The following is a 13381-nucleotide window of genomic DNA, read 5'->3' on the forward strand; positions in this document are numbered from 1 at the left end:
ACACAGTAGACTGCTAGTAAGTTAAAAGCTAACTTACTTCGATCTCCGCGTTTCTTATAAAACTTCAAGTGCGACCACGAGGAACTGTAATTAGTGATTCTAAAAGTTAGAACTAAATCACTAATAATTTGAAATATGAAAAATACTAACTTAAAGAGTAAAATTTTCATTTTACTCTCTACATGTGAGAAAATGACCGTTTTACCCATAACTTAAGGATTTTGCATACTAACTCCAAAAGTTTTCAAAATTTACATTCCTCATGTAAATTTTGTCCTAAACTTAAATATCAACCCAGAAAAATTTAAAACAAAACACAACTATGAAGAACACACTATGACCGAAACATCCATAGGCCATTTCCCTTGATTTTTGTTACAATTCCTTCCAACTTCAAAACTCCTGCTTAAACCAAAATTTTGCAACAAATATCTTCCAATCCTAAGTTCAAAACCATACTTAAAACATCCATTTAGAAAAAGCTAATAATTAACATCAAACTTTTTTGTAAAAAGATCCAAGCACTTGAATCACAAGTTTTGACCTTAAATCAAAACATCTCCAAGAATTTCAAAAATCAAATCTTACTTCTAACATATTCATAATATCATCCTAATATCAACCATGCTTTAAATCATCAAACTAAAGTCACCAAAATCACAAAATAACATTTAGAGTTTTTGGTTTTACACTTAGTCCAAAAACAGAAACTTTTTCCTCAACTAGTTTTGATAAATCTCTTGATCTATGACTTATAAATATATGATCTTCAAACCAAACCATCACATGGTTTAAAAAGATGTCCTAAAACATATATAAGCTTCTAATTCAAGATCACATGGTTAGAAATTAACCAAAACATAAATTTAGCCAAGAATATCCACACTTTGGCTTATTTGAATATCTCTTTGCATAAAATTTCATATTTTTGAAACTAGCATCAAATATCTTCAAAATAATAATATAACATGTATATAAGATACTTAGGATCCTCCAATAAAATTATTAAAGTCATTAGAATAGGTTTAGACCACCAAAGAGTTAAACTTTCTCAAAACAGAAACTGTTTTTCTTCTTCCAGTTTCTAAGTTTCTAAATCTAAGAAAATATTTCATCAAAACCTTTAATCATGCAAAAATCCTCTACCAATAGTCACATATACATGTTAACAATACTCCATAAAAATTTCGGACCAATATCTATCCATTAACTTGGCCAAAAACTCCAAACTATAACATATTCTCCAGTTTATCTCCCAGAATGACCTTTCTATAGTTTACACAATATTTGACTAACCAAATGATCTTCAAATGGAGAAAATAAGATATCAATGTAAACTAGACTCAAAAAAGAACAACTTATATGAAGGAGACTTTATCATAAAATACTTACAAAAGCTTCAAAGTGGGTGTGCAAAAGACCTCCTAAAAGCTGTCCGAGAGAGAGTGTTTGATATTCTTTCAATGGAAAGTGTAAATGAAGATAATTTCGTGGGGAGAGATGGCTGGAGATACTTATGGATGAGATATGGAAGAGATGAGGCTGGAGATGAGAGTTGAGTGTAGTTTTCTCCTACCCAAAATATCTATAAAAGATTATCTCATAATATTCTATCTAATAGTATCTACAAAAAATCAACTTAAGATATTTTTATCTAATAATATCTATAAAAATCAACTCAAAATATTTTTACCCAATAATATTCATGAAAATTACCTCAAGATATTTCTTTTTATCCAATAATATCTACAGTTTTGAACAGACGTTTTGTCCGAAAATATGAAAAAAAATGTTATTGTGCTATAAGACTTTAAATAACCCTCCGAGTCTAATGACACAAACCGTAATACATTTTGACACTTCTAACTATCTCCAATAATCAAAAACACACTTCTGATACCATAGTAAATAATAACACTAACTATGTAGTTAGACAAAAACCTATACGATTAATGGATTCGTGAAAACTTATGGAGTTTTCATGAGATTCCTAAAGTTAATAGAAATTTCACAATTAAATTTCTAGCGGGCTGTTACACCATACACTCAAAATTCCACATAGTAGACCACCACAGATGGGCACCAAATTAAAAAATGTGCTCATAAAACCAACAGTTCAAACCAACTCTAAAAAAATCACATTTGAAACCACATAGCAGTGTCGCACCAACATAGCCATACACTCAAAAGACCACATAGCAGACCACATAAACTCAACTTCACAAACTAGGAACACAAACTAGATTCAACACATGTACTGGGCCATCATTCAATAACACAAGAGGAACAAAAACATTAAAAAAATAAAAGAAAAAAATAATGAAAATTAATGATGCATACCTAGGTAGAATAGACGTTGAAAATCAAAATATGATCAAATCTGAGTGCAAGTCCCATGAGTAATACTATCACATAAAAGAACAATACATAAAAGTGTATTTACGTCAGAATTGACATCTACACAGAAGCATCAATTGCACCTAGAAATTCAACAAGAAAAAAAAAAGTAAAGAAACCTATAGATCTAGTATTTGACCAAGACTCATTATACGCGACAAAATAATAAACTCTAGAGTATTGAAATGAATGAGTGGACGAAAATCTTACCTTTATGTGAAAAATCAGGGCAAAAATCCACAACAGTATCGATTTTCTCTGGGAAATCGATTGTTCCTTCCCCACGTTCATAAGATAACCCCAAAGAGAGCACTCCGACAACCCTGGAAAAACGACAGCAGCAAGGAAACTAGATAAAAAAAAATGAAAAAAATGGGGATTTAGGGAGAGATGGAATCTCGGGCCAATCTAGAGCGAAGACAGAAGCAAATTTAGAGTTTTCACTTTTGAGGGATGAATCGAGAGAGAAGCAGAGAGGGAAGGAAACGTGAATCCATACTAACATATTATTCCTTCCCGACGTTCCTAAGCTATGCCCAAAGAGAGCACTTCGACAACCCTGGAAAAATGACAGCAGTAAGGGAATTGGAAAAAAAAAAATGAAAAACTGAGAGAATGGGAGAGATGGAATGTCAGGCCAATCTAGAGGGAAGAGAGAAATAGGGAGAAAAAGTTTTCGGCAAGGAGGGAAACGAGAGAGAAGCAGAGAGGAGGGATTTAAGGTTTGGAGTTCTGAGGGATGAAGCGAGAGGAACTTTTGAGGGAGGAATTGAGAGAGAAGCAGAGCAAACGAGATTTAGGGTTCTGACTTCTGAGGAATGAAAGCCAGAGGGAGGGTGCAAGGAGGGAAACTAGAGAGAAGCAGAGAGGGACTTAAGGTTTGGAGTTCTGAAGGATGAAGCGAGAGGGACTTTTGAGGGAGGAATCGAGAGAGAATCAGAGCAAACGGGATTTTGGGTTCTGACTTCTGAGGGATGAAGCGATAGGGACTTCTGAGGGAGGAATCGAGAGATGAGGGATTCAGTTCCAATCAAAATAGTGCGTTTTGTTTTTATCTACGTCAGCAGCCGCTTACACGCCGTTTACACTAAACGATTGCAACTAGAGTTTTTCTTTACCTCATCCCCTCCATACACACCCCCCTTCCTTATATTTTCAATAAAAGAATTCATCATGATTTGTATGTGTAATTCTCTACCACACCAGACACCATATTAAAAAAAGAAGAGATTTTACATTATAAAATTCCCAAAGTTTGGTTTACATGTGGAGATGTTTATATGTACGAAAAATGCTTGATTTACACCGATTTTATAAAATGAAATTTATAAACTAATGGAGTTTAATATGAGATATCATATTGTAAATTTTTTTATTATAAAATAGAGCTAATGTCTACAATTAATGAGTTGTTTGAATAATAAGATGAGATGAGATAATTTTAGATGAAAGTTGAATAAAATATTTTTAGAATATTATTTTTTAATATTATTATTATTTTAAAATTTGAAAAAGCTGAATTGTTAATTATGTTTTATGTGGAAATTTGTAAAAATTGTAATGATGAGATGATATGGATTTTCTCAATCCATAACAGCCTCTAAGTCTGGTTAATTTGTAAGTTTACTTTTATAAAAGTTTTGTGTAAATTGAATACTTCTCTACATGTATTGGCCAGTTTTTCACAAGAGTAATACTATACACCACACTCTCATCTTATTTAAATAAGATATGACATATTCATCATCATTGAATGATAAAGAAACATGCAATAAATGAGCATTCAATGGTAATAAATGTAACATCTTACTTGATAGGACGAAAGTGAGATGATAATGTAATGTATAGAATTTTTCATTTTTAAATTATTCCAAAAGAATCATTTATTAAATCATTTCAGGTAATATTACTCTAGCACCCACCGATGGGCGTGCCTCATAGGTTAAATGTCACTTTTAATTTTTTTTTTTTTTCATTTTTCTTCTCTATATTTTTTAAACATATTTAAATATTTAAAAAAAATAAAAATTACATCAATACATTAATATTTACTTTCTTAATCATTAAGTAAAAAAAATAATAAAAAAATTAAATTACATGAGCAATCAAAATGAGGGGGCAAATTCTTGGGGCACACTAGCATTTTCCATAATCTCTTCAAATTAGATTTCAAATACACTATAAAACTATTTTTTTATTTTAAAATTATAATCTGTCCCTAAAATCATGAGATCTTAAATAAAGGATAAATCTTAAAATGATAACTTGAAAAAAAAAAAAAAAAACTATGATAGTAGCCACATGCAGTCATCCATGGAAGTCGGCAAAAGGGGGAGGCTCTGTGGGCCTGTGGCCACTTCTTTCATTTTCATTTTTAATTTTAAGGTATTTTAGCAAGTATCAATTATGTTTTTTTTTTTAATTATAAAAAAGGCAAAATGTCGTAATTTTAGAGGAGGATATTGCATTGCCTTGCAATGTTCTTCCAATGTAATTGGATCCACCGATACAAACCATCGTGGCTCAATATAATACTGAAACTACTATTTCTATCGTAAAATAAAATTGACGCAACATATCAAACAACATCAATTTATAAATTCTTGAAACATTTTACTTTGCCACATTGTCTTGCACTAATTCATAGAGAAGAAAATTGAAATGTTAAAAATGGCTCATTTCACATATCAAAATTCCGAGACTGACAAAAAACATCTCATTCAAATAAATGAATATTGTATTTGTACCCGTTTTTCCTACCTTTATTTGTCACAAGTAAATAGTAAATATCTACTAAAATTTCCCTCATCTATGAAACAAAACAAAATAAGGGGCGCAACTTATACCCCAAAGAGAGGGCGGGCGGGACAGGATATAAAGCCGGTGAAGTTCCAATTGCACAACATTCCTAAATAAGGAGAAAAAGAGAAACTAGATGAGGGCCTGGACTCCAAATTGTTGGATTTCTCTCAACCTCCATATTGGGTAGAGCGCCCCATCTCCGAGTTCTTCTGCATCCACTAGTTGCATTGCCCATGCATAGTATACAGTGTGGATTGTATCCTAGAAATACCAATAGATATGTCAGGGTTATAACATCGTTAAAATTTCTGATTCACATTGCAATGAGATACAAAGGATAGGATGTTATATATTTCTTAAACTAAATAGTTAGAGGTGCATCCATGCCATCAGATAAACACCTCTTAGCTAATTTTTCTATAGTAACATTGTACAGTTGTAGACCAGTAGGACAAGTGTCCAAGCACATTTGTACATGGGAATGACGCTTTTAGACACAAAAAGTGAAGTCCGAGCACATGGACATCTACCAGAACTCACCAGAGCCAAAACCATGATTTCTTAAATGGAAGTCCACTTCATTCATGTCAACTAATATGATCGCAAAGGCTTAGTTCGTCTCTCTATTTTCCAGCTTATAAAACAATATTGTAAAACCTAAACATTACAACCGTTTCTCAAAGGAAATTCCAGCTGAAGAATCAACATAAGCTCTACTTACAAGAGACATAAGGTTCAAGTTGTTTTGGTGGTTGATGTTAGGAGTACATTTTACATCTATACCATACCACTTCAGAGAGAATAATAACAGTGGCAAGTAACAAATGAACATCCCACTAATAAATTTATATTCTGGTGTCCGACATAATGTTTGAAAAAATAATCTTTTACCTGGCCCCCTTCTGTTATTGAACCATTTCTGTCACGTACACAATAGACCTGCTGTGTTTGGAACTGTGACAATTCCACAGAAGATTATCATTGGTGCCAACAAATTTTCCACATAAGTTTTAGAGATGCTTGCCATCAAGTTGAAAGAAAGAAAAAATGCAAACCATTAAGATTTATTTGAAAAGTGCATACCATTAAGATTATAATGGGAGAAGTTCCCATCATTTTTGTCTCTCTAACTTCAACATCTGAAATATGGAGAATCTGCAATAAGAAAAGCCATAAATTAGAATATCATAACCATATATCCCGATTACCATCTAGTGTGTATCTTGAAATCATTATCTCATCATACTTCAAAAAAATAAATAAATCATTGTCATAAATCCAATCAACATTTTGATTTCTAAAAACGTCCATGTGTTTAATAAAAAGACTATTTTCCTTTAATTCACACGCAACTCACATAGAAGGAAGTTTTGCAATCCCTTGTGACATCTCATCCTCTTTAAAAAAAACCGTTATGATCAACCTTTCACAGAAGATTTTATTCATGAGGTACTGTAGGTTATCTGATTGACATGATTATGTATTTCACTGGACTAAAAATGGATGTTAACAAGTAATAGTAAGTAAGCTACCTTTTAAGTTCATAATGTATTCTCAAAAATAAATAAATGAAACCCAACTTGATGGCTAGGATATAGGGGTAACAAACCAACTTATAGAAAAGGACAAGCCAACTATGAAGGGGAAGTAGAATGGAGTGAAAATTTAGAAGGGCTTGGTCCCTATTTGGTTTCATCTAAACATTCAAACACCATTCAAACACACACCCTTTTCAATTTTAAATTTTCAACTTTTTCATCTAATCATTATCTAATCATTACAACTTTCTCAAACTTCCAAACAAAACACAAAAACAATTCAACGTTTTCAAATCCCAAAACAAAAATAATACTAAAAAATTATATTCTAACAATATTTTAACTGTATAATATTTCTATTCAATTTTTTCTCTCATTTCCCAAAATCCCATAAAACATCTTAACTCAAACTATTTCACTACCATTCACAAACTCTCTCACTACTGTTCACATATCTCTCATCTGTGTATCCAAATGGGGTATCCAATCAAACTGTACAGTGACTAATATTATTGACAGAGATCCAAATCCAAGCAAGAGATTCACATGCATACAGTTTTTATATTATTGTTCCAAGATGTAATATGGTTTCACAAGGTTTAAATACATTTTATATCTCATTCCCTCCAAAATCTCTCACTTCTCAGTTTTGTTAAAATATATGATAGATGCTCATTATATGCATTAACATACTCATGAAAATGAAAGAAGAGAGGAGGATGCGTCAAGACATGAGCCTAGTGTTTATATAATGGAATGATAGTTGTGTGGAAACACTTCTTCATTATTTTGATTTCATTGATAAAACTAACTTAGGTGCCGTTTTGGATAGTAAGTTGAGATGAAAGTTAAAAGTTGAATAAAATATTGTTAGAATATTATTTTTTAATATTATTCTTGTTTTGAGATTTAAAAAAGTTAAATTGATTATAATATTTTGTGTGGGAATTTGGAGAAGTTATAATAATGATATGAGATGAGATGAAACACTTCTTGTATCCAAAAGGGGCAGCTAAGAGCAGTAAGCCTGACTTGGGCTGAGTGAACTTTTTTACCTTGTTATCAAAAAAGATGCCATTGCTTTGATAAGCCTTATGCTCAGCTTTACATCGTTCAATCACTTCAGGGCCACAATACTTCTTCAGAGTTTCAACATCTGCCTGTAAAGATAATCCAATTGTAACTCCATAGAGATGAGAAAGTTAAATGGTGATAACATGAGCCACATTTTTATATTGATGTCTTGCAAAAAAATGAAATAGGAAAGAAGAACTATTTTTTTTGGGGACATCTTTTTTTTACCAGTAATCTTTTGGATAAGTACTTGAAACTCATTAAAAATCGAATGGGTACCAAGAACACAACAAGAAATGAACACAATAAGAGGGGAAAACCATTCCAGAATTCTTCAAAAAACTCAGCATCTCACCTTCATGTAAGCATGAAGCACAGGCCTGATTGCTTCCTGAACTTCTGTCACAAACTCCGGTAAAGAGAAAGATCTAATCCACACAAATATTATAGAAAGTCAAAAGAGTGAAACACTGTTAAACTACGAAACACGAATGATAAGACAAAAACCAATGGATACATGAACATACGGATCTCGTTGACGTATTTCCTTGATTGATATTGCAGCATCTGTTTCTTGAAAGATACTTTCATTGAGACTGACAAAAAGACATCAAATTAGCACTCAGAATAAAAGTGAAATAACTCTTTTGAGAATCATATTTACAAAATATTATTGGAACAAGGGGAAAAAGTATCAAGGCTGAAAAGCATACTCCTGAATTTTGTGAACAAGAGGGTTATCACTTGTCTCCCATCTTTCCCTCATGTCTTCTGCAATCTGCCCATTCCAACCCACACAAAGTTTACAGCACACATTTGCAAGGGAGTATTAACATAATGGAAAAGTCAATTATAAAGAAAGCAAAACTGAATACCATGTCATTATCAGCTATCATTTACATCAATCAGTATTTACAATTACATAAATGTCAGAAGTCAATAAGGACATACTACTTCAAATTCCTTCCTGGTTAGAAAATTTTAACAAAATTTAAATACCAAGAAAGAAACAAATGACAAGAAAGCTAAGAAATCATGTTTAGTTCCACTGCCATTCTCTTTTAAAACACATCTGATATGTCTTGCCATTAAGTGGCAGTTTGATATCTGTTTAAAACTTAAGAATGGGCATATGACGAGCCATTTCAAGAAAGAAAGCCACAGTAGAACAAGAAAACAAAGCAGAATGGTTTAGCATTATGAGACTGAAAATTACCTCATGACTCTTTGTGACAACAGGTTCACTGAACCCACTAACACGCCTGAATGCAGGGTGACCTCGAAGCTTGCAAAATAAAAAGAACAGAAAAAAATCCATTTCAGATAAGAGACGACAAAATATATGACAATATCTTAAACTTATAGATGTTTGAAGTATAGTTAGCATCAAGGATAAAAATCACCTTCTCTTTGAATGCCTCCCACTTTTTATTCCATGGAGACTGCTTTACGGGTACAACAACAATGTCAGTTTTTGTACTTCTTTCACCTGTTGATGTGGAAGGAGTATGTTGCAGGTGCTTTTTCTTATTCGTTGTACCGCTTAATTCATCTTTTACAATATCATATCCCTTCTTTGCTAAATCAGTGACCTTTGCTTCCTTTAATTTTTGGTAGGCCAAAGAAACCTTCTGGGAGGGAAGACTGGACTTAAATTTGCTGAACAAAGTTTCTGCAGTTCCACTAGCTGCAGCCTGCTCATAATTCTCTTCCCCAGATGAGGCCGTGTTTCCATCTTTCATATCAGCAGCATGTTTAGCTGAAGTACCACTAAATTCAGAAGACTCTTGCTTCCCAACTCCTAACGTTTCTTTGACCTAATAAAATAACACATGATATAAATAACTAATATATTGTCATCCATCATCAACACAAAGCATGTAGCAGTACGCCAACAATATGCTAAGAACAATTAGAAAGAAAACCTCCTCTGTTGCAGCTGAAATCTTCTCTTTCATGTTGGCAGAAACCTGAAAACAACAAAATTATCATGAATTATACTTCTCTAGTGTACTTATATAAAATATATATATACTTCTCTAGTGTAGACGATGGATACTTAACAAGGGGCAATACATACATGGCAGCAACCAGGGCGTGTAAAAATAACCTTTTTCAAATAGGAGTGCCAAGGACACTTCAAAATTTTCAAATAAAAAATCCTACAGCCCACCCCACCAGCTAAACACATAACCTTTAAACATATTTGAACAGACTGCCAAGCACTCAAACAAATTCACTAGAGATGGGAAACATGCACTGCAAAGCATCATAAGTATTGTAAGGATCATCGCAAACATAAGTTGTCTGTATTTTCACTTGTTCGGCAATGTATGGGGAAATATTTAAACCAAACCTTTTTAGCTGTAGCTTCAGCCTCATTCCATACACCATCCACATGCTTGTAGAGTTGCTCAGTTGTCTGCTTCGTTCTGCATTCGCCATTTCACCATCTCAATCCCTCCATTGAGTGTCCACTAAGCCTTGACATACAACAGTATGTCTCAGCCTATTAATTGATAAAAGCTTAAATTAGATGGGAAATTAGGAGGCTACTTTACAATATTACCTATTTTTCAGTTCTTCTTTAACCCCTTTCAGCTCTTCTGCTTTCTCCTTCAGATCCTTAAGTGACTGCTGAAATTCTGGATTTCTGAAACCAATAGAATGACAACTGAATTTTCCCATACTAAAGATCACAAACACATTTCAAAGAAGACATGAAAAACAAACTGGCAATGTAAGAGAAGACTTGTTTTCTTCAGCTTCAAAGTGGGGAATGGGGTCTTGAGCCATTGTCATCCAGAAACACAACAAAACATTATATATGAAAATTTGAAGTTTCCCAAAACTGCAAAGAAATAACATTGCAAGCAAATGACACCATTATTCGACTGCTTAGTCCAACAAAAATCCTCCCCTCATGACCCCATGAAAGCAGATGGAAAGATTTTAAGTTCACATAAGCTAAACTAAAAATCAACCTAGGCTCAGTCAGACATCAGTCTTTTTTTTTTTTCTCGATTCATAAACAACCAAGTATCTAGATATCAAAGTTATAACTTTATTTTTTCTGTTCCCAATATCAGTTCTCATGCTGCTGTCACTGTCAGCGAATCAAAGCCACTATATACAAATAAAGCGTTTTGCTACACAGCCCTCCTACACCACAGACAACAAATGTTTTAATTTTTTTTTAAAATTTTATTCCTACTAATCTAATTGAGTTCTTCCACTCCTTCATCCCTACACCACGTCCTTGCTAACGGAAAAAATAAAAAATAAAAAGATAAAAAATCAAAGTAGGTATGTGGTGTAAGGATGATGAGTATAATTTTTCATAAATAAATGTATGTATGTGTATAAACAACTAACTGTGTGTGGGCGCGGGCGCATGTCCGTGTAAATGTATGTATCTATTCTGAAAGGTAAACTCTAAGACAAGTACAGTTGTTGAACAAGAAGCAACCAAAGAAAGAAGCTGACAAAGTCCTCATCTTTTTATTAGCAAGGATAAGTCATAACAATACATCATTGCTGATCTATATTTGTAAAGGGAGCAAGCTTAAAGGAAAGCGAAAAAACAAACTAAAATACCTGGTAGCTTCGCCTTTCATTTTTTCTGAGAACTTATTGAAAACACTAAAACGACGATTATCCAAAGTCCCATTCGCCGGAAGCAATCGCAACCTCGAACTTGAAGCCTGCCACAGCTAAATTGAACAAATTTAGACTTAAATCGCTTAATAAAAAACCCCGACACGTCCAAGTTTGAAACAGAAGCAAACGGGTTTCTTCTTACGCCCAACAACAAATCAATGAATTCCCAGAATAATAATATAATCGAACCCCAAAAAATCAACAAACTATGCACAGAAGATACCTGAGCTGGACCACCGAAGAGCCTCATGTTATTGCAATAATCAGAGGGTCTGTAACTGTTTTGGATAACCCAAAAGGGCTTCCGCGAAAGACATGATCTTCCATGTGAAGCTGTGGAAGAGAGACTCGATTTTGCATGAGCAGCGGTGAAACTGGGCGAAGAGGCATAAGGGTTTTGGAAATAGTATCTCCTCCATTGATACGACAGGTTCAGCTTCGATTGGCGAATTCGTTCCCAATATGCCATCCTTTCTGCTGCAAGATTTCAGAATGATGCACCATACGCTGTTAAATACGGTCCAGAGAGGAGAGAAATGGGTGTATGAAAAACCCTAACCGGGATGGAAGATTGCTGAACAAGGAATTTAGCGTGATTGGGCCGGTCATGCTACCATAAGATTACTGATGGGTCAAGTATTGGCAGATGCTAAGGGTTCGACAGGCCCACTTATTGAGTTGCTTAGTTCTAAGATGGCCTTCGATCATTTAGATTTGAGCAATCATATTTTTTAATTTAAATTTTATGATATTACAAAAAAAAAAAAATCTTATTTCTCATCGTCAATTTTATTAAATTACTTAAAATGTATGATGTTAATAAATATAACTGAAATTGATCAAATTTAAAAATTAAAATGAATAAAGGTAATATTTTATTGAAATATTCAGATTCTGATACTGTAACTTTTTGATATGAATCTAATTAATAACTATATAAGACGGACAATATTATTTATAATTTATTTTCTTAATTCAATAATAGACAATGACATAAAATTTCTATGAATTTTTACACTTGAGCACCGTAACTGTATTTTCTCTAAATGATTAAAAGTACAACAAATTGATCTTCTTTTCAATCGAGTAATGTTATCATGCCTTATAATTTATAACACTCAACGTGTCACGGGGCTTACTAATAAAATTAAAGACAGAAACATTTTATTTTTCATATTTTTATATTTTTTAAAACCATTTTCTTTTAAATATATATTTTTTAAAGAGAGAGAAGCAGATGGAACGAGGGATGAGAGACGGTTGGAGAAAAGAGCAATGCTACATACAATCGTAGAATTGTAAACATCGCGCAATCACTTTAAAAAGAATTGGGTCCACGATTATATACCGATGGTAGAGGAGCCCGACAATAAACTATTTTGGACTGCGTGTTACAAGCGATAGCAACAGAAAGATGTGAGAGCAACAAAGAGCCAAAGAGAACATAGAGGGAGAGATCGAATACCTTTTTTGATTTTTTTTTGGGGGTGGGGTGAGCGGACTTGGGCCTCGTCCTAGGCCAATAGGGTGGGTCATTACAAATAAGGATGTGATCAAGTTGGGCAAGAAGTAGATGGTGGGCCAATAGAACAATTAATAATTTAATATAAGTATTGTAAGTCTATAACATTTATAAAAAAAATTACATAAAAATAATATTATAAATTGATGTAATTTTATATAATCTATTATATCTATTTTATAATAAAAATAAATTTATAATCTAACAAATCACATTAAATTATATCAGTTTATAAGATTATTTGTGTGTAATTCCTTTATTGCTAAAATATTTTCCATTTAGTATATCAGTTTTTCTAGGGGCTATTGGGGGTGAAGAACCCTTGGGGAATTGGCTGACGTGCACGTCAGCCGATATATTAAAAAAGAAGAAGGAAAAAGCAAAGAAG

At 33.0% G+C, this 13381-nt stretch overlaps 1 protein-coding gene across 2 annotated transcripts; it reads right to left on the minus strand.

Annotated features, from left to right (window-relative positions):
• Positions 1-5099: 5099 nt before the first annotated feature.
• On the minus strand, positions 5100-12057 carry LOC122281892 (mitochondrial import inner membrane translocase subunit TIM44-2-like). Of its 2 annotated transcripts, none has more exons than XM_043093754.1 (14): positions 11695-12057; positions 11409-11515; positions 10381-10464; positions 10168-10243; positions 9737-9781; positions 9215-9628; positions 9028-9096; positions 8525-8589; positions 8339-8407; positions 8167-8239; positions 7793-7897; positions 6283-6354; positions 6091-6153; positions 5100-5460 (listed from the first exon to the last, which is right to left on the minus strand). In XM_043093754.1, exons 1-14 carry the CDS (start codon positions 11938-11940, stop codon positions 5329-5331), a joined length of 1620 nt encoding a protein of 539 aa, XP_042949688.1. In that variant the 5' UTR covers positions 11941-12057; the 3' UTR covers positions 5100-5328. The 2 variants fall into 2 exon arrangements, with proteins under 2 accessions (XP_042949688.1, XP_042949687.1); XM_043093753.1 differs by having other exon boundaries at positions 11409-11524.
• Between the last annotated feature and the right edge of the window lie 1324 nt (positions 12058-13381).

Source organism: Carya illinoinensis, chromosome 11, assembly GCF_018687715.1.
Source record: "Carya illinoinensis cultivar Pawnee chromosome 11, C.illinoinensisPawnee_v1, whole genome shotgun sequence".
In the NCBI taxonomy this organism is placed as follows: domain Eukaryota; kingdom Viridiplantae; phylum Streptophyta; class Magnoliopsida; order Fagales; family Juglandaceae; genus Carya; species Carya illinoinensis.

Coding starts and splice junctions, on each gene's coding strand:
- LOC122281892 (XM_043093753.1), bottom strand. CDS start 11,940: ATGGCATATTGGGAACGAATTCGCCAATCGAAGCTGAACCTGTCGTAT. Junction 10,465..11,408: donor ATGAAAGGCGAAGCTACCAG/GTATTTTAGTTT, acceptor TATTGGTTTCAG/AAATCCAGAATTTCAGCAGT. Junction 8,408..8,524: donor CTTGTTCACAAAATTCAGGA/GTATGCTTTTCA, acceptor TCTTTTTGTCAG/TCTCAATGAAAGTATCTTTC.